Source organism: Alligator mississippiensis, chromosome 2 (assembly GCF_030867095.1).
Source record: "Alligator mississippiensis isolate rAllMis1 chromosome 2, rAllMis1, whole genome shotgun sequence".
Taxonomy (NCBI): domain Eukaryota; kingdom Metazoa; phylum Chordata; order Crocodylia; family Alligatoridae; genus Alligator; species Alligator mississippiensis.
In genome coordinates, this window is record NC_081825.1 from 300,456,793 (window position 1) to 300,477,311 (window position 20,519).

The 20,519-nt window shown below is 44.3% G+C and overlaps 1 protein-coding gene across 2 annotated transcripts in view; it reads left to right on the forward strand.

Moving 5' to 3' along the window:
• Positions 1 to 402: 402 nt before the first annotated feature.
• FERMT2 (FERM domain containing kindlin 2) overlaps positions 403 to 20,519 on the forward strand; it is an 85,264-nt gene continuing 65,147 nt past the window's right edge. Inside the window, exon 1 of one of the 2 annotated variants that reach the window (XM_006278432.4) lies at positions 403 to 681. In XM_006278432.4, the coding sequence (XP_006278494.1) occupies positions 525 to 681 (157 nt within the window). In that variant the 5' untranslated portion in view covers positions 403 to 524. The remainder of the gene's footprint in view (positions 682 to 20,519) is intronic. The other variant, XM_006278433.4, reaches the window with a different exon arrangement.

Here is a 20,519-nt window from a genome sequence, read left to right on the forward strand (position 1 = left end):
CACTTGCCCCTTCAATGACCATGGGGGGAACACTTGCCTCCCTCATGACAGTTGGGGAGGGCTCATTCACTGCCCCCCCCCATGACCACTGGGGCCACATTCACCCCCCCTCATGACCGTTGGGGGCACATTTGCCCCTCCCCCCGTGACCGTTGGGGGCACATTCGCCCCCTCCCATAACTGTTGGGGACACCCTCCCCCTCCCCCTGTGACCGTTGGGGTCTCCAAGGACCGTTGCGCCCCGCCCCCCGCCGTGTCCCGGATGTGGGCCCCGCCCCCTCCCCCCGCGCGCTGCCCGCGCTTCCATACAAGGGCAGCGCCCGCGGCCCCGCCCCCGCCCCGCCCCCCGCGACCCCCGCCCTCCCGGCCCCTCCCCGCGCGGCGGCCCCCTCAGGCGGCGGCGGCGGCCGGGGGCGGGGGTGGGCGAGGGCGAGGCCGCTCCTCTCCTCTCCGCTCCGCTCGGGCCGGACGGCGCCTCCATTGCCGCGGGAGCGGGAGCGGGAGCGGGAGCAGCACACGGCGCGATGGCCCTGGACGGCATCCGCATGCCGGACGGCTGCTACGCGGACGGGACGTGGGAGCTCAACGTCCATGTCACGGACCTGGGCCGCGACGTGACGCTGCGGGTGACGGGCGAGGTGCACATCGGCGGCGTCATGCTGAAGCTGGTGGAGAAGCTGGGTGAGGCCCGGCCCCCCCCCCCCGGGGGGGCCAGTACCCCCAGTGCCCCCCGGGCACGTGGGCTGGGCGTGGGGAGGGTGGCGAGCCCCGCACCCCTGGCTCTGAGGCCGGGTTTGCAGCTTGTCTCCTGGGGGGAGACTGGGTCTGGGTCGGGGGTGGCGCGAGGCAGCCTCGGGGGGCTGGCGGCTGCGTTTCCTGCGTCCCCGCTCCGGTGTAATCCAAGCAGATCTCGGATAACAGCAGCCAGCCCCAAATGGCAGCGGGGGAAGCTGAGGTCGGATATCAGGGAAAAACTTTCTGGCTAGGAGGGCGGTGAAACGCTCGGGCTTCCCGCTTGTCCGCGTCTCCCTCCGTGGGGGGGTTTCCGACCCGCCTGGGCTGGGACGATGTAGCCGGGGTCGCCCTGCGCCCCTTCATCGAAAATAACGTCTCCGACTCGTGCCGAGACCGTCGTCCGGCCGGCGGGGGATCTGCGACCGAGCGAGCAGTCAAGGTTCGGAGAGGCCGGCGTGTTGTGTAGTGGCACGGACGCGGAGGTGAAGCGGATTTTGCACTAGCCAGAGACGACCCGATATTGCAAAACGCGGTTGCAGCTTTAGGGACCGTACGTACGTGACCCTCTGCGGGTCACTGCTGCCTGAAAGCTCAGCCGGCCCCTCGTTTGCTGCGCGTCCTCACGTTGGTGTCGGCTCGCAGAAGCGGACTGGGGGCAGGCGGAGAGCAGTTGTACGTGGTGTTTTGGGGCGAGTAGAAAACGCCTGATAGGAAAACCTAAGAAGGCAAACAAGAAAATCCTGTGTCTGGGCTGTCAAACGTTAGTGACAGCTTTGCAAGAGCGCGTTATTGAGTGCCTGGCATTGGGCATGCGAGATTAGGACCTACGCGTGGGTTGAGTAGGACGATGTTGATGAACGGGAATATTTGCAGGGGGTTCCCCAGTTTTACAGATAATACTAACGACCCTATTTTTGAATCGCGGTTTATCCCTGTAGCCTTCCCTTAAATGCCTAGTTCTGCTGAAGTCGGTGCAGCTCGGGAACCCGAGCAAGACTGTAGTTTAGTCCACTGACTTCAATTCGAGTGAATCAGGGCTTGTCTTTGCGCCAGGTCTTTCAGCATCAGATGGAGAGGAGTTGTGGGCAGTATCATGGTATCCCCATAACCTTGAGTTTCACACCTGGACAAAGGACCCATTTGTGTGAGCTACAGTGAAAAGGAAACCTCAACCAAGAGGTATAAAATAGCTGGCTTTACCAAAAAGCTGATTTCTTTGATATCTAGTGGGTAAATAGTTTTACAGTACCTGTCCTAACTGAGTACTCCTAAAACTCTCTGGTCACAATGAGCTAACGCTTGGTCTGAAATGCTCATCAGTAATCACAAACTCACGTCAGTAATCACATTTTTGTTCCTGTAGCAATATGGTTTACACTGATTGATGTAATTGCCCAAATAAAATAAGTCTTACACTATATCTGATTTGATTTTTAGCTGTACTTACAAGTCTTTTCAAATAAGCTATTTGTGTAGCCTGAAAAAAATCCAGTCATGCACAATACTAAGGTTTTGATACTGATTTATTAATTATCTGAAGTTGAAGGAAGGAAAAGGCAGATATAAATATACTGGCTTCAAAAGGAAGCAAGTGTTTGTACCCAGGATTCTTGAGCTTGAGAGCGTTGGCTCTATAGAAAATCGGTTTTAGTATGTTATTTTTGTGCCTTAGCTACAAAGGGATTTTCAGAAGGTGATTGTGGGGGGGCGGGACTCAATCCAGTCAACTTTCATAAATGGGAAAACAAAACCACTGCTTATCATGTAATGAAATAATAATGTACCCTTTAGTCTCTGTGTTGTTTATAAGCTTATATATACAGGAATTTGAGACAGGAAGCTGCTTAAATGAGCCAGAGTGCTTTGGGACCCCCAGGTCAGGACAGTTGAAATGTCTTAAATGGGAAGATATTTGTGCTAAGCTTTAAGAACATACTAAAGTGCCTGGCTGAACTGGGCATTTAATCAGTGGCTGATATTATCAAAAATACTTAATTCACATAATGATTGCCTTGTTTATATGGCATTTATTTGGATCCATATTTTTACACTGCATTATGCAGGGGAAATGGTAACTATCACATTTTAGGTTCCAGAGAAAAGAATAGATTTCACATCTGCACGCGGGTTTATTACTGTGGGTATACAGGTAGTGCCCTAAATAACTTCTCTACTGAGGATGGTCACATCCTTAAACTTATTTTTTTTTTTCTTGCATTGCTGTCCTCCCCTTCTGCAGTTTTAATCTTTCTTTATGTAAGTTCTTCCCAGCCCCTAATTATTTTTATTTGCTCTTTTAATTCTCTCCAGTCTGTCAGGATTTTTCTAGCACTGAAGTATACAGCATTGGGAACAATGTTCCTTTTTCAGTTGCATTAAAATTGTATAGCAGGGCTGTCAAGCTCATCTGGCCCTGTTTTCCCCTTCCACCAGTATATTTCCAGTATATCAGATCTGGTGGCCAGTCCAGGACCCGTACTGCATGTGGTGCTGCTCCAGCTGGTCCATGTGGCACAAATCCTGGATGGGCACTGGATTTGGGATGGGGAGGGGTATGTCCCAAACTGGGCCCATATCTTCTGAACCAGGTGGGGCAGGTGCCTTGTGGATCAGCTCAAACCCGGGGGCAGCACCAGGGTCTAGATAATGGGGCTTCATGAGCCAGATCCAACCCGGCTATATCTTTGACACTGCTAATGTATAGGAAAGGCTTGTCTACTCAGACAGGCACGGCACAGCTATGTAATGTGGGGAAACAAAATCGCTGGTGACTCCTTGTAGGCTAGCACAGCCTCAGTGTCCAGCCTTGGGATTCGGGATTGCTTTCAGAATGCCTCTTTCCCAATGCCTTCTTTCAGCTAAAGACCTGTGTCTGGAACTTTTTTCTCCAGACATATTGGCTTGTATCTGTGTTTAAAAATCTCTTTTGTGCATGTGTGAAAAACCTTTGTCCTTAGTGGTCCCGTTATAGCAAATGTCCACTTTTTATTATGGTCTAAAGTTTCGTCTTTCCAGGTTGGTAGTGAAGATTTTACTGATTTCCTTGATTTGAAGATTAAATTCTATGTTCAAATGTTGAGACTTCTAATTTTAAGTAATGTCTGTGATTGCTATATACTTTTCTGTTCTAAGGGATTTTGTTGGACTTGTGTGTTCATCAAGTTTGTATAGTCATTCAGTGGGGAGAAACTAAGGCCCTTATCCTGAAGCTGAACCCTGCAAGTTGATCTTTCTTTCTTCCAGAAATCCCCTGATGTCAAAGTTTCTTGTTATAGGTATAAGGGCAAACTCATATTGATCCTGTTCCAGAATCAGGAAATAACCTATCTAAATATCATGCATTCATAGACATTAGGGGCTAGAAGGGACCGCGTGAGATCAGGTCCGGCCCCCCGGCCATAGGCAGGAAGTCTGCTGTGGTCAAGTGACCCCTGCAAGATAAGCATGCAAACGCCATTTGAATGAGTCCAGAGTAGGTGTTTGCACCACCTCTGGGGGGAGTCTGTGCCAGACCCTGGACAGTAAAGACGTTTTTTCTTATGTCCAGTCTAAATCGGCCTTCCAGAAGTTTGTGGCTGTTAGACCTTGTTATCCCTTGGGGTGCCCTGGTGAGCAACTGTTCTCCCAGATCCTGGTGCACCCCTGTATGTACATATAGGCTGCCACCAAGTCCCCCTGATCCTTCTCTTCACCAGGCTGAAGAGTCCCATGTCCCTCAGCCTCTCCTCCCAAGGCTCGCTCTCTTGGCCTTTGATCATATGGGTGGCTCTCCTCTGGATTCTCTCAAGCTTATCCACGTCCCTCCTGAAGTGGGGGGCCCAAAACCGGACACAGTACTCCAGCTGCAGCCTCACTAAGGCTGAGTAAAGTGGGAGGATGAAGTCCCTGTTTTTGCTTGAGATGCATAAGTGGATGCATGCCAGAGTTTGGGGAACAGAACTGACTGAGCAGATGCTCTCCTTTCAGGACCACGTCTGGGGAAAAAAATCTTCCCATTTTACTGGACAGCTTGGCAAAGAAGAGTGATGAAGCTCCAAATTTATATCTAGCCTCACTCACATCGTGTGTATTTGATAAGATTGTATGGGAAGAATGGAGTCTACATACTACCATTTGTTTAGAGAGAAAAAGGTCTGTCTCTAGCCTCTGGGAGGTCTGGAAGTGAACTGGTATGTTCAGTGGGGTGCTGTCCTGCACCAGAAGGAAAAGAGAATACTTCTCTTCCTCCTTAGCTGCAAGTTTGTAAGTGGAGTGGTCCTTGCAGATGCAGTCTGCATTTACAAGTATCAAGTGACTATTCAAGTCTGAAAAACCCATGAAGCGTATGCACCGTACAAAATCTAGTTTTGCTGTTTCAGGCAGCGATTGAAAACACACCTGAGCAACAGATGAAGATCTGGGGTATTCAGGTGAATTAAAATGATTAATTTCCCTATTGTAATGATTAATATACAAATATTATTACATACAGTAGTATTTAATGTGAAAAAACTATGTTTTTGGCACTGTTCTCTTTAAGAATACTAGTACCTATTATGTAGCCCATGCCATAATAGGCTTCTTGTCAACTGTATAAATACTGAGGAGAAGCACAGATCACTGTACTGGAATTCAGTTGTTAATCGTATTGTGTATTGCATGTTATGACAGTTGTCACAAACTATCGATTCAGCATACTGAGTTAGATTTTAGTCAGTGCTAGCCTATAGCCAGTTCAGCCTTTTTACAATGGTTTTTTCCAGCAAACTTCCGAACATGGTTTACAGCACATCAGTTTGGTTAAACCCTCAGAATCTGAAAAACCTGATATGTCTGGAAAAAGGTTGCTTTGTGCTAGGAAGCAGTGCTTTAGGTCTCTTCCTTCAGAATTTATAAACACTGCTTATTGATTCTTCTTACCAAAATGGGGATCTCTTGGGGTGGAGGGCCTGCAATGAAAACACAGGAAACTCATGTTGGTTGCTCTTGCAGTGGCTTTGGAGGGTTTTGCCGTGCTCATTTGTAAACAGAAAGCTCTTAGTAACATTGGTAGGAGCAAAAAGATGATGAACAAAGATGGTTGACCAGCTATGCTTTGTTTTAAATACTTACGGATTTAAATCTTACTCTTTTGAAATAGCATGCATGAAGCTTCTTGACATGCTGTGCACCAAAGAGTACATTTAAAAGGTGCATTCTTTTTATTATATAAAGTATGTGGACTGTGAACCAGCTACATTCACAAATAACAAATTCACGTGGTAGCACCAGATGACAAAGCTAATCTCTTTAACAGATTCTTTGCTTACATTTTTCTGAGAGGGACTGGGAAATCCCTCCCCCCCACTGGGATTTCCGACGGACCCAGGGGAGGCGCAGCCAGGCCCAGGGTCAGTGAGGACCTAGTCGGAGAACTTCTGGAGGGACTAGATGTGTTCAGATCAGCAGGTCCTGACGATCTCCACCCCAGAGTGCTTAGGGAACTGGCAGAGGTCATTGCAGGACCCCTGGCACAGCTTTATGAGCACTCGTGGTGCTCTGGTGAGGTGCCTGACGACTGGAAAAGGGTCAATGGTCTCCATTTTCAAAAAAGGGAGGAAAGAGGACCCAGGAAACTATAGACCTGTTAGTCTTTCCTTGGTCCTGAAGAAGCTATCCAGGAGCACATGTGCAAGGGGTCAGCAGGGGAGTTTATGCTTAGGGGCAATCAACACAGGTTCATTAGGGGCAGGTCCTGTCAGATCAAACTGGTGGCCTTCTATGACCAGGTCACAAAAGCCTTGGATGCAGGTGTCGTGGTAAACGTAGTCTTTCTGGACTTTAGGAAGGCCTTCGACACTGTCTCACCCCATCCTCATTAAAAAATTAGGCGTCTGTGGTATCATAGAAGTAGGGTCGGAAGGGACCTTGTCAATCTTCAAGTCCGACCCCCTGCCTGGACAGGAAGAAAACTGGTCTCAAGTGACCCCAGCCAGGTAGGCATCAAGCCGCTTCTTAAAGACCCTCAGGGTAGGAGCCAGCACCACTTCCCTTGGAAGTTGGTTCCAGATCCTAACTGTCCTGACAGTGAAGTAGTTCTTACAGGTGTCTAATCTAAACCTACTCTCCAACAACTTGTGACCGCTACTCCTTGTTATCCCGGGGGGGCGCTAGGAGAAACAAGGTCTCCCCCAAACGGTTTATAGACGGTCACAAGGTCCCCCCTCAGCCTTCTCTTGTGAAGGCTGAACAGGTTCAGGTCCTGTAGCCTCTCATTGTAAGGTCTGCCCTGCTGTCCCCGGATCATGCGGGTGGCCTCCTCTGGACCCTCTCCATGTTGTCCACATCCCTCTTGAAGTGGGGTGCCCAGAACTGGACACAGTACTCCAGCTGTGGCCTGTATCGATGCCTACACAGTCAGATGGGTTGCAAATTGGCTGAAGGGCTGCACCCAGAGAGTGGTGGTGGACGGGTCATTTTTGACCCGGAGGGACGTGGGCAGTGGGTTCCCCAGGGCTCGGTCCTCGGGCCTGCACTGTTCAATATCTTCATCGGAGATTTGGACGAGGGGGTGAAAAGCACCCTGTTCAAGTTCGCAGATGACACTAAGATGTGGGGAGAAGTGGGCACGCTAGAGGAGAGGGACAGGCTACAACTAGATCTCGACAGGTTACAGAAGTGGGTGGATAAGAATAGAATGAGATTCAACACTGACAAGTGCAGGGTGTTGTACCTGGGGAGGAAGAACCAGCAGCAGACCTACAGGCTGGGGAGGTCCCTTCTCATCAGCACAGAGGCAGAAAGGGATCTTGGAGTCATTATTGATCCCAAAAAGAACATGGGCCGCCAATGTGGGGACGCGCTCAGGAAGGCCATCCGCACCTTGTCATGCATCCACAGATGCATCATAAGCAGGTCCAAGGAGGTGATCCTCTCCCTCTGTGCGGCACTGGTCAGGCCGCAGTTGGAGTACTGCGTCCAGTTCTGGGTGCCGCACTTCAGGAGGGATGTAGACAGCATGGAGAGGGTCCAGAGGAGGGTCACTTGCATGATCAGGGGGCAGCAGGGTAGGCCCTATGAGCGGCTATGAGACCTGAACCTGTTCAGCCTCCACAGGAGAAAGCTGAGAGGGGATCTGGTGGCCGTCTGCGAGCTTGCCAAGGGGGACCAGCAGGCAATGGGAGAGTCCCTGTTCCCCCGAGCACTACCAGGGATAACAAGGAACAATATCCATAAGTTGACGGAGAGTAGATTCAGGCTGGATATCAGGAAGCACTACTTCACAGTCAGGGCAGCTAGGAGCTGGAACCAACTTCCAAGAGAAGTGGTGCTTGTCCCTACCCTGGGGGTCTTCAGAAGGAAGCTAGACAGCCCCCTAGCCAGGGTTGTTTGACCCCAGCATCCTTTCCTGCCCATGGCAGGGGGTCGGCCTGGATGATCTGCTTAGGTCCCTTCCAACCCTACCAGCTACGAAACTATGTTTTGACAGAAGCAGTTGGTGTGGGGTTAAGTAATGTCTGGCAGATAATGTAAATGTTTACCAGGTATGCTTGCAGAGCTGTACAATAAAAGGATGCGTCTTTGTCAGGGATTCTTTCTATAAAGATGCCTGCATGTTAGCATTTGATAAAGATGTCGTTTATTGGAGGTGGGGAAGAAAGCACAATTATTGGTATCTAATAAAAACAGTTAAAGGCAGTGGGGAATAGATTAAAGAAAACTAACTGTTTTTGGAATTTTGAGTCTTTCTGTATTGAAAGTTAAACAGATCTAACATGGAAATCTCTTGGGTGTTTTTCACGAAAGCCAGCAAATGTGACAAAAAATCCCATGTGTGTGAAGAGAGATTTACTCATCTGTCTTTGGCCTGAAATGCAAGGTTCCTAGGAGTCTGTGGCATCTTACCTTTAAGTGCGATAAATATAAAACTGCTCTTGATGAGTTGTTAATAGGCTTTTATGTAGAGACAGTAAGGTCTTTTCTGATTTAGCTTTTTATGAATCGCATCCATGCTTGTGACTTCCTGTCATTAAAAAAAATGTCACTGGCAACATTTTGCCTCCTCTCATTTTGACAATGAGTTGTCAGCTGCTTGGGAGGTGGTGCGCTTTGCTACATCTGTGTTTGCTTATGGGACATGTCCAAAATGAAGGGTAGGGAAGGAGTCGCATGCAGTATCAAATATTTTTTTATCAGTATAGCTCAATTGTATTCCTGCTTCTGCTTAAAACTTTGAAATGAGACTCCAGTTCATTAAATCAGTCAAGAAAATCTTATGCTCTGTAGATTTATTTTATGTTCTGTCTGTCCTTCTTACATTGCCAGTAAATTTAGTGGTATTGTACCACTTTAGGGAAGATCAGTTGTACAATTTGAAGCAACAAGTCATCTTTTTTGTCTTAATGGAACATTTTAGAAGGTTATGAATAAGGTACCAAGGAAACGCAATGCTATTGATTACCGATTTTGAATTTGAGGCTTTATAGTACTTGATAAACTGCCTTGTACACTGAATACTTTATGCAGAAAATCATTATCTTGAACTTGCAATGAACCCTCTTTAAACAATTTAAGATCTAATAAAAATTTAGTCTAAACCTAGATTTAAGAAAAGAAAAGTTTAGCATTAACACCCAAGTTCCTCTATTGCCCACATTACAGAACACGGTCCAAAATGACTTTGTCTCCACTGCTGCTGTCTTCCTTATGGCTCATTCCATTTACTTCCAACTTCTGTGAGAAGGCTTAAACGAAGGCCAGTTGGTGACCGAGTTTGCTTTCCCATAATACAAGAACAATGGGGCACTTGAAACTGAGAAGTAACAAACATAATATGGCTATAAAGGAAAATCTTTTCTTATACAATGTATAATCAAGCTGTTATTCTCAGTGCCCCCGGGGGGAGTGAGACAAGGCGTTTATTCAATAAAGATTAGCTCTTGCTTTCAGAGCATCTACACGTAACTTGAACAAAGTTATGAGTTACAGCTTCTGATCATAAGCTGATCATCTCCATGCATCAAAAGGAAACTTACTTTTAAAAACAACCATTTAAGCAGTCCTTAATATTAATAATATACAGTTATATAACTTGTTGCTATAAAGGACTGCTCTGTATGAACCCCACACCTTATTTAAGGGTGCATACACTTGAAAAACTGCTTACGTTTTTTTGAGGCATGGTAGTGAGTGGTTTTCCTTGTATAATGCAGTAAATGGCTCAATGTGCTAAAATTCCATAAATTTCCTTCCTAAACAGGAAATGACTTGTACAGTTTGGCATGCTCTCTGTTTAACAGGCAGTACTTGCTCCTAAATGCAACTTCAGCTACTTGAGTCTTGAGTAAAAAGTGTTTGTCAAACATTTAGTATTTTTAGTGATTCGAATGGTCATATATATTTTAATTTTGGTTCAGGTCACTTTTAAATAGGAGTACTTAAAATGGTCTAGGAAGATGTCAGCTAATGACCACAAAAGGCATCTATCAAAGGTATGAGAGGGGTGGAAGGTGGCGTGGGGAGGGCTTGAGGTTTGGCGTGTGGCGGGGGCCAAAATTATCCTTCCTTCAAAAACTGCCAAACACGCCCTGTTTTGAGAAGTGCTCTGTATTCTTAAATTCTTTAAACTAATAGAGCACCCTGTGTTTACTCTCCCAGGCAAGAAAATATAATCCCTTCTTCAAGACAGTAGTGGACCCTAGCATTAAATGGCTTAATAATTTGTTGGCAATATTATCTTTTGCTTTTGATGTATGCAAAGCTCTCCCTTGACCTAGAACAATTCAATATCTAGAATACAAATGGAAGATTTTTCTGAGCGCTAAAAGACTGTCTCCAATTTCTCATTTAGTTATTAATTTAAACAGTTAGTCTTATGCATTGAACCCTCAGATGGATCTGGGTGATCAGTAGACCCCTTGCCCCAGCACTGAGCTGTCTTGACTCCATACAGGTACAGTAAATTGCAGAATCAGAGCTTAAGTGCTGTAGCCTTTATTTACATAAGTGAAATATTCACCTCTGCCTCCAAATGTCTGAAAACTGGATACGTTTTCATCAACTTTAGCGAAAAATATTAACTGATTTAACCGGTATTTGCAGATGGCTGTATAATCTTGTATTTAACAGTCTGTCCCCTTTGTGTGCAGTCTGTATTGATGGTCAAGTCAAACAGAAAGAAGTAGCTCAAAGCTTGGATGACACTGGCATCCGGTACCTGCAGATGAGGGAGAATTCCCACAGATCTCCGTTGTCTTTGGTTATCAGTTTACTTGAGTGGGGTTCATTTTACTTTTAAGCAGATGACATGGATAGCTTTCTAAGTTCCAATTAACTGTTTGCTTGAAACAATTATCTCCTGTTTCTCCATACTTAAAGGCTTGTGCAGTATTGGAAAAAAAAATCTGGGAGCTGGTTTCCTTTAGTAGACTGCGACAGTCTTCTCATGAATACCAAAGCAAAGCTTGTGTTATACCACAGACAGGAAATTGTTGGGTTGCAGTTTAGACCCAGCCCAAATCAGTAGCTTCCTCTTAAGACTTTCAGGTTTCTGTCTTACGTAATGTGTTAAAATAGTCTCACTTCTGGAATGATGCTTGCTTCTCTTTCTATATTTTAAGTTGTTTGATTTTATGCAAAGAGGTCTTTTAATGTGTTCATACACTTCCCTTTCTGTTTCTTCCCTCTCCTCCCTCCCAAACCACCTATTTATTTTCTAGCTTACCATTTTACTAAAATGTTTGATATTCTCTTTCTGCCCTGTAAAAATCTTTAGAAGTATTCTGTGGTGACTAGTACTTTCAAAAGGTGAATTCAACATGTATGTATTACAGATGAATCTGAAAATCTCCTATAAACTTTCTATTGGGTGATAAGTCACGCTTGGCAGTGTTTTTCCAACTGCATAGTGGAAAATGCTGGGGTTTTGGTTGTAGCCATGTTGGTCTAAGGACAAAGGCAGGCAAGCTTCTTTGGGTAGATGTGATCTTTTTAGAGCAACTGAGTAGTTGGGAAAAGTTCTTAGCAAGCTTTTGGGCAAAAATGCTTCGTTATTGTTGCCAAGGTACGAATCTGTGTTGAGTATGTATGGGGTGTCTTCCCTCTTCTGAGGTGGACAAGGAAAAAGTAGTATATAGGGTTTGAATAGAAAAAGGATTAATGATATGGAAATATCTTCTTAGTTGCGTGATGTTTAATCCTAAAACCTTACTAATCGGTTTGGGAGTTGCGTTTATAAATGCCTGTTGCTATGACTTTTGCTGGGTAGCTGTTTAGTTGATGCCTCATGATAGTGGGTCTCATATGGGAAAGTAGATTGAAATGCATGCCTCTTGCCATAGAGAAAAAATGGCTTGAGTACCTTGCTTTCCTGTGCTTGCATAACAGTCATTTCTCTTTCAGTCACAGGTACACACTAGGATGACAGTCCAGGGTGACTTTTTATGTCACTTCCTGATAGTCTTTGATGCATGTTTTTTATGACCCGAGGTAAAAACCAGGGTAATTATGTGAGTTTAATTATTTTCCTTGGAGCTGGGTGGATTGGGTATGTGCAGAAGTTGAGGCAGAGGCTATGGAGAAATATTTGCACTTAAAGTCCTTATGACCTCCTAGGCAGCAGTAGTTTGAGCAGTATTGTAAACCTGTAACTGTGGGGCAGGAAGAACGTGCAGGAGAGGGGTGGCTGTTGTTTTATAAGAGCTGGTTGGGGTTTGACTAAATATCTTTGTCAAAAAAGCCAATTCATTGAAACAGCCTGTTCATAGCAATGGATGAATTTCCCATGTCAAAAATACTTTGGCAAAAAACCCTTATACTCAGATGTTATCCCGATTCTTCTGGACTTTTCTATACAGCTAAACTAATAATTCTGTCTTCAGATCGGGGTTTGCGTAGTACATAGCAAATAAGTCGCAGAGCGAGATGTTGAACAGCAACGTGGATTTCTCTGCTGCTGTGACCAGTACCTGCACTAACTCATTTAAATCTAGCTGGGATTTGTCTAGTGACACTCCATTCACAGGAATGACTGCACAAAAGATGTATTCAAAGGCTATTCAGTAGCACAAACATTTGAAGAGATTGTGTTTGAAGAGTCTAGTGACAGCTGGATATTGTAATGTGATTGATTTTCAAAAGGAGCAGCTGACTGTATGAATTGCTGCAGCTATGTATTCTTTGGTATAGCATCAAATGGTACACATGTAAATAGTGTGTAACAATTTAAATGGGTTTCTGCAAACCATTGTATCCTTCTTTCTGGAGTCTTCATCCAGAAAAGTGGGTAGTTGTTTCCAATTTTGACAAAACACACTTGTCAGTATGACCAACACAAGCTAATCATCTTTGGTCCTTCTTATGGCATGTGGCAGTGTTATTTCTCTCTTTGCAATACATTCTTTGTCTTCAGTGCAAATAGCTTCTAGCATAACGTTTCAGTCATTTAACTTCCTAAAGTTGAGAAGTTGCTAATTCTTCAACAAGCCAGGTCCCCTTCTGTAGATTACAGAATGTCAGGCTGAAACTTTCTTTTGAACTTTTCTGCTCTTGCAGGCATGCAGATGAATTCATTGATAGTCCAAACCCAAAAAACGTTGTATGGCATTTTGCACCCAAACTAAAACAGTATCAAACCAACTAAGCAACCTGGTTTTTCAGGCATCAAGCACTCTTCCTCAAGTCTGGAGGCATTGATGCCCACTAGCTTGTCCAGCAGCTCTCTCAACTATACAGTTAGTCCTTTAAGATACCACAAAATTTTTGAACAGTCCCTGGACCATCATGGTGACTACAGCACTTCAACCATACTACAGCCTGAAAGATATTGAGATTTGCTGTTTAAAGTGGAAAATCCACAACCTGAAGAAGAAAGAAGACAGACTACACAGTGACATCTACTTAGCCTGTGTGAGAAACATAACATCATCCCCTGGGGTCTTACCACCTGTAACTCTCTAGCTAATGCACACAACTCCAAATATGCAACACAGCTATGTCAGAGGACCTCAGAAAAACTGAGAAACCATCTTCTTCAACTAACCCCCACTAAAAGAGACCAACTAAAAAAAACACATCTTGCTTGAGACCTTAGGGAGGAGCCCTTGATGTCAAAAACTTATCCAACAACTGTCACGACAATAAAAGATATCACAAAAAATCCTTGCCTCTCAAAAAAATACATTTCCCAAAACTGCCTGGTTTTTATTTATAATATAAATATAACTCTATTCTATTTGATATATCAAGAGGCCTGGCAACCTGCCTGAAACACTAGGGGGGGTGGACGCTGGCTCATGCTATATAGTACCATACTTTTCAGGTAGTTCCATTGAAATCAACAGAGGGGTAGTCAGCCACATTCATCTGAAGTCAGGTAGAAGGCAAGGCATCTTAGGCCTCTGCTACATGTCTTAGTCAATTAGCTGGTTAATCGCACAATAAATTCAGACTAGCCACAAGTGCAAAGGAACTATTACACCATAAAAATGACTATCCAGCTATAAAAAGAGCTAACCAACTGCAAAGTTAGTGCTTAAAAATGTGTAACAACTCTATAGCTGGTTTCTATCCAGTTTTATTTGAATGTGTGGCATGACCCTGAGAAACTAACTGGTTCAGAGAGGCATAAGCTTTTGTAGGCAACAGCCTATTTAGTCAGATGTACGTGTCACCTTTGTGCTGCCTCTTACTGAAGTCAGTGAGACTGCTTAAGGAGTAACATGAATGTATGGACTTACTTCACAGACCAAGTAAGTGCATCATCTTGAACAGCCCTAGTGATACTAGCTAGTGTGAGTCTCTTCCCATGCCCCCCACCCCCCGGTTTCATGCACCCCCACTTGCTGCATGAGCCACCCTGGTCCTGTCAGAGCTGCAACAGCTGCTTGCCTGGCTTGTACTTGAATTTAAGATGAGGGGTTTTTCCCCCTCATGCTACATTGGGGGGAGGGGCTTATCTTAGATTCGAGTAAATATGGTAATTGAGTTCATACCAATACAAGTCATTGCCTAGCTCTGCTTTTTTTCAGAATACTGCTTTTCAGTAGGCTTAGGGGTGGTTTTTTGCCATTGTTGATTATATAGAACTAGCTAACTGTCTGTCAAGAATGACGGATTTCGGGGAGTGTTTACATGGCCCCCCTGGCCCCCCGCTCACCCTTTGGTGCCAGCCATGTAAAGACTCCCTCTGCCACCACCACTGCCGCCTCCTCCAGCCTCTGATGCAGGGGCTCCCACTCCCTGCCCGCCTCCGCCTCTCACCAGGGCTTCCCACCGCCGGCTACTGTCAGGGCTGGGAGGCAGGGGGGGCGCCACCACTGTGACCCCTCCCCTCCCCTCCCCTCCCCTCCCCTCCCCTCTTCCTTCTCTGCCACCTGTCCCCAACAACAGCCACTCCCCTCCCTCTCTGCCTGCTGTCTCCCCCTCCCTGCCTGCTGTTCTTGGGGCAGTGGGAGGGCACCGCCACCGCGACCCACCCCCTTCGCCCTCAGGCAGGGAGGTGTGGGGAAGCCCTGCTGCTTGGGTGGCCGGGGCATGTTCACCACCACCACAAACTTCCCCGGCAGCAGCTCATACTTAGGCCCGTGCAGCCAATTGCCGCCTGTCCTCTCAGGGACGCATGTGCAGTTAGCCAAAAGCATTATAGACAGACAGGCAGACTAAGCCCTATTTTATATATATGTGTGTGTGTGTGTGTGTGTGTGTGTGTGTGAAATATATGATATGATATTAATAATAATTATATATAGAATTACTGAATGGGAGTAAAAGGCAAGACAGATTTCAGTAAGCCAACAACAATTTGGAAGAGCGTCTTCATTTGCCCATCTGTTTTTGTTCACAACTGCTTTGCTATATCCAGTTGATGTCTCAAATTGAACTAATGTCCAGAATCCAAAATGTTCTTTTTGAATCTGGCAAATACACTGCAGGAAAAAGGTGGTTTCTTTCTGTAAATGGCAGTAACGTGCCTTGGAACTGATTCTCCCATCAGTTCCGGGATTTTTCTGATTACTTAAGCAAAAGCACGTTTGTTGGCGAGTGGCTTTTTAATGTGCACTTTCTTTTGACTAGTTAGGAAGATTTTGATCATATAATAACATTTACTGACTTTACCTTGATAGCTGGGGTGGGGATTCTGAAGTTGTGCATTGCTTGCTCCACCTATCTTCTGCACCACTTGTGATAGAGGCTTGTCCCGGAGTATACGCTCCTTCAGTGTCTCCTGGCATTTCTTCATCAGCTCTGTAACAGCTGTCTGTCAGACAAAGCTGGCCAAGAATATTTTATTTATTTTTTTAAATAAATGACAGTTTTTGGCTCCTTTTTCTTTTTTTCTGGTGATATGGTGTTTGTTGTTGTCAAGTATTTCATGCTCAGCCCCTCGGAAGGTCACATTCTGCTGCTACTGGAAAGCAATAGATTATTCTGGGAAAGCTGTAGCCATGGCAGAGTGCCTACCTTTTTATATGCAATTCTAAAATAAAAGGGAAAAATGGCCCAAAATCCTTAATCAAAACACTATAAAGATGCAAGTGATGCAACAATTAAAAAATAATGTTTTAAGATTCTCACTTCCACCAGGAAAAAGTCTGTTACATCAAAGTTTGGGTATAATTGTTTAAAATGTATTTAAAGCAACTGTGTGTTAGACTTTTTATGAGCAACCTCAAACTACTTGGTTATAGGAAGTAACTTGTACGTGAGAGAGAATTATCAAGGCTGTGTAACATGGCAAATTAATAGCACAACTTCAATTCTTACTTGCTGGGACTTGTCTTTTTTCCTCCTCTTTGACTGCCTTTCCTCCTTTGTGCTCCTCAGGAACAGTGTTGGAAGTAGAATATTCTTCCCTTTATCCTGCTGATACAGGCAGTTTTTTAGGTCATTGTAACAGAAGAAGATGCATTCTCCTATTTTCATCCCATCCCTATTTGACACCTACAGAAACATCACAGACCTGCATGTTTGCACACTGGCTTTTGTCCCATCCAGGAGAGCACAAAACAACAGCAGACTCTCGCTCTGCCTGAAGATGGGTGTTTGTGCCCGAAAGCTTGCAGAGAACAATTTTTCCAACTATTTAGTTGGTCTAATAAAAGATACCGCAGTTACCCAGAGAAGCTCATCTGCCTCTTCCCTTCCAGACTTTTCAGTAAGGGAGGGTGGCATAGGCAAGCCATTTGCTTTTTGAAGAACTTGTGTCTATTTTATATGATACAAATGTAGGATTAGTAGTTCAGTCAAAAGATATATGGGACTTCAAATCAAAAGCGTGCCTGACTGGTCTGATCTCAAGGCATACCTTAAATGTGTGTTTTGGTTTTTGGCCCTAATATTGCCCACAACCCTTGGAATATGTTAGCAATGCAATACTAACATTTATTTCTACCTCTTTTAGAATTACAGAAAGAATAAAAATTACCTAGCTAGGAGGAATGCTTTGTCTGGGACCAGGCTTTTAGTTTAAAACCATTTTCTTCATTTGGTTAATTTAAGTCCTGACTTTAAGCCTCCCAAATGTCTTTCAGCAGAACCAAGAAAGAACTGACTTGACATTTCTGATGCTCACAAGTAAAAAGATATGGGATGGCTTAATGGGCAGATCTAGGATTTTTTGAAAAGGGAGTGTTGCATGCAGATGGCGTGGCACATCATCACATATCACAACACACTTTTATCAAGTTAAAAAGAAACTAGAAGATTTACTAACATACTATAGGGCTAGCACTGTATTATTCAGCTTAAGATCAAAGCAAAAACAAGTGTCAGTATTGGAATGTGCACTAATTTGCTAGATTATATATTAAGTTTAAAAACACCATATACTAGGCAAAAATAGTCAAATGATATGGTGTCATTAGTCCTGTAGCTATTATGGTTAAATTCACATCTCATTCAGATTTATAAAACAAAACCTAGCCTGTCTTGAGTGTCTTTGACAGTGCTTCCAGTATTTTTCTGTCAGTCATTTCCACGTCTGAATTAATATCACCACATCTGAGTTAAGGTTTTTAACTAGAGCTAAAAACGTTTTGTAGGGAGGGCTGTGAAATAGAAGATAGACATTGCCAGGAATGGCTAACAGACAGAAAGCAGAACTGCAGAGAGAGGATTCTTTGACTAGTGGAATGTCAAGACCCTTAAAAAGGAGAGAGGGTTTTTAACGCCTGTGGAGTGGAGAAATCGGGGAGATTATGAGCCATGAAATGAATTGACTGTCCCAGGACTGTCTGTATAGGAATGCTGCTGCCACTGCCAGGTAGTTGGCATTAAGGTCTGGGTGGAGCAGGAATTGGAGGGGTGTGCAATGGCACCATTGTACCCCCCCTACATCCCTCCTGGCTGGTTTGATATTAAGTTGCACAAAGGCAGAAGCCCTATTTCAAGAAACTTTAAATCGTGGGTTACCTCTTGAAGATGGCAGCCTTTTTAAATGTGTCCTCTATCAAACTTTTTGTTGCAAACGTTGTAAGAGGAGTGCCACCACTATATACAAAACAGTCCTTGGCATAGATCCAAATGTGGTTTCTGACAAACGTAAGGTAGCCAATGTGGTTTTTGAAATTCTTTTATCTCTATATTTAGTAAGTGTACTTATATCTTGTACTTTACAGATATAGTCACATAGATCAGGGGTGTCAAACTGTGCCTGTGGCCTGTGGTGGTGGAGCAGCCAGAAATTTGGGGGCTGACCTGCCATCAAAATCCAGGGTAGGGAGCCCCCCGGCAATGTGTGTGGGTTGGGTTGGGGTGGAGAATGGTGAGAACTGTCTGCGTTAACCTCATCATGGCTTGCCCCACCACTGTGTTCTGATCCAGCCCGCGAGGAGTCCCGTGGTCTGTATCTGGCCCTGGGGACAGGGAGAGCGCTTGTATGGCCAAGCCGTGGACTGATTTCAGACTTTGCTAAATGCCAGTATCAATTAACTTTGTCCCTAGGCTTCTAAGGACAAACTAGACTGAGAGAGATTGCACATGGCATTCAGCGTTTGTGAAAGTTGGAATCGGAGAAAGGTTATGGGTTTCTCAATTCTTTCCCACCCCCCCCCCCCCCCTTGCCATGGAAAAATAAACAGCTGGGCTGAGACCGCAACTGCCATGGTCTTGTTTTGGTTAGGCTGAGGTTTTGGGGGACCATGACTCTTTATGTTTGCTCTTCACTGATCTTCCCAGAAGCACAGTGAGACTACATGCTGGGTTGGATAATAATTTAAGAACTAAATGGGAGCCTTTGTCCCGCAAGATCTTCAGTCTTTCAAATTAGTTTCTTGCCTAAGAGCCTAGAGGCATTGGAGGGGAAAGCATATTTAGCTAAAGGTCTTTGATTTCACTCTTCCTATATCTTTAAAAAAAATCCTATGGTGCTCATACCAGGCACACTCGTAGAAATGTTACACCTACTTACTCAAGTTCATGTAGAAAAAGGATTCTTTTTGACATATTTTCATTGCTAACTTTATGGCATTGCGGGCATTAAACAGTTGAATCGAGGTTCCTTGTATAGCAATAGCTTCATTAGAGACCCGTACATAAAATGGAACCTACTCTGCAAAAATGGTTTCCTGAGGTGGGGACCACTGCTATTGCAGTTTCCTGTTATCCTAATATAAATATCAATATCATGGAGGTTAAGTGTGCACAGAAAAAAATGTGACTTTCAGCACCTGGTGGTTAGATCTTTAGCTCTCTGTTCTTAACAGCACATAGTAGAAAGATGGCTTTGTCTTAAATGAGGGAAATCCCCAAATAACAAGGAAAATACACTGTTGTTTATATACTGCCAGAATCTTGTATACTATTACTGGTAAGTCATAAGCTTGCAGAGAGTGTGTGCCAAGTAATATTAATACCTTTGTTGACGGGAGTATAAATACCATCTGTTGAACTGGAGAAGAAAAGTATCGTTCTTAGTGGGTAGTAGTTTATACTCTACTTTTAACAAATGGAGTAATTGTCCAGCAAAAAAAAATGTTTTGATCAGTTGGACTACCTGGTATAAATAAAACAAGTCAAAAAGCTTTCTGTAAGCAATGTATGCAGTGGCCTTCTTTGGTATCCTGTGCAAGAGAATACAAGTAACCTTAAACTTTTTCTTCTAATCATGCAAGTGGACCACACTGCATAATTTTCAAAATGTTTTTCCTTTAAAACTCCAAAGGTGCCACTAGAGCAATGGTAAAAAAAAAAATGACTCCCATGATCAAAACATGCAATGGAGTTTCACTGCAAGACTTGGACGCTGAGGGCTTCGTTTCAAAACTTGCAGAACTTCATCTTAAATTATGATACTTCAGTAACTTGGACATATGCCACTTCCCAAAACTGCTTCACTTTGAAGTGCCTGTATACTATGCCTAGCAGTGCCAGGTTTTTAACCTTTTTTTTTTTTATCTGCACATTGACAATCCAAAAACTAAAAACATGCACAACATGTAGCTCAATTAAGGCATGTTTTCTGCTGCATAAGCTCTAGATTTGAAGTCAGTGGTGGTTTCAAAATAAAATTATCATTTCTAATTGCAAAGATTGATGGACTGGCATGCTTATAACTGCAGTGCATCTGCATGAGTTAATAGCTAAGGGCACTTTTATTTTTAAAATATTCACACAGCAGACCTTCGCCTCTGTCTGTTTTCTCATCATAAGGTTCTGCCTTTGGAGAGTTCTTTCCACGGGAATTTAAAATGCTTCTCACACTTGAAAGACTGTTTGAACAGATCCAGGCTTCAAGGTGAACTATGGAAAGTTGACCCTGTCTTTGTTTTCTTTTGGTTTTTTTTTATCTATAAAGTGGTTTCAAAGTCCTTTTTAGCAAGGACTCCTCC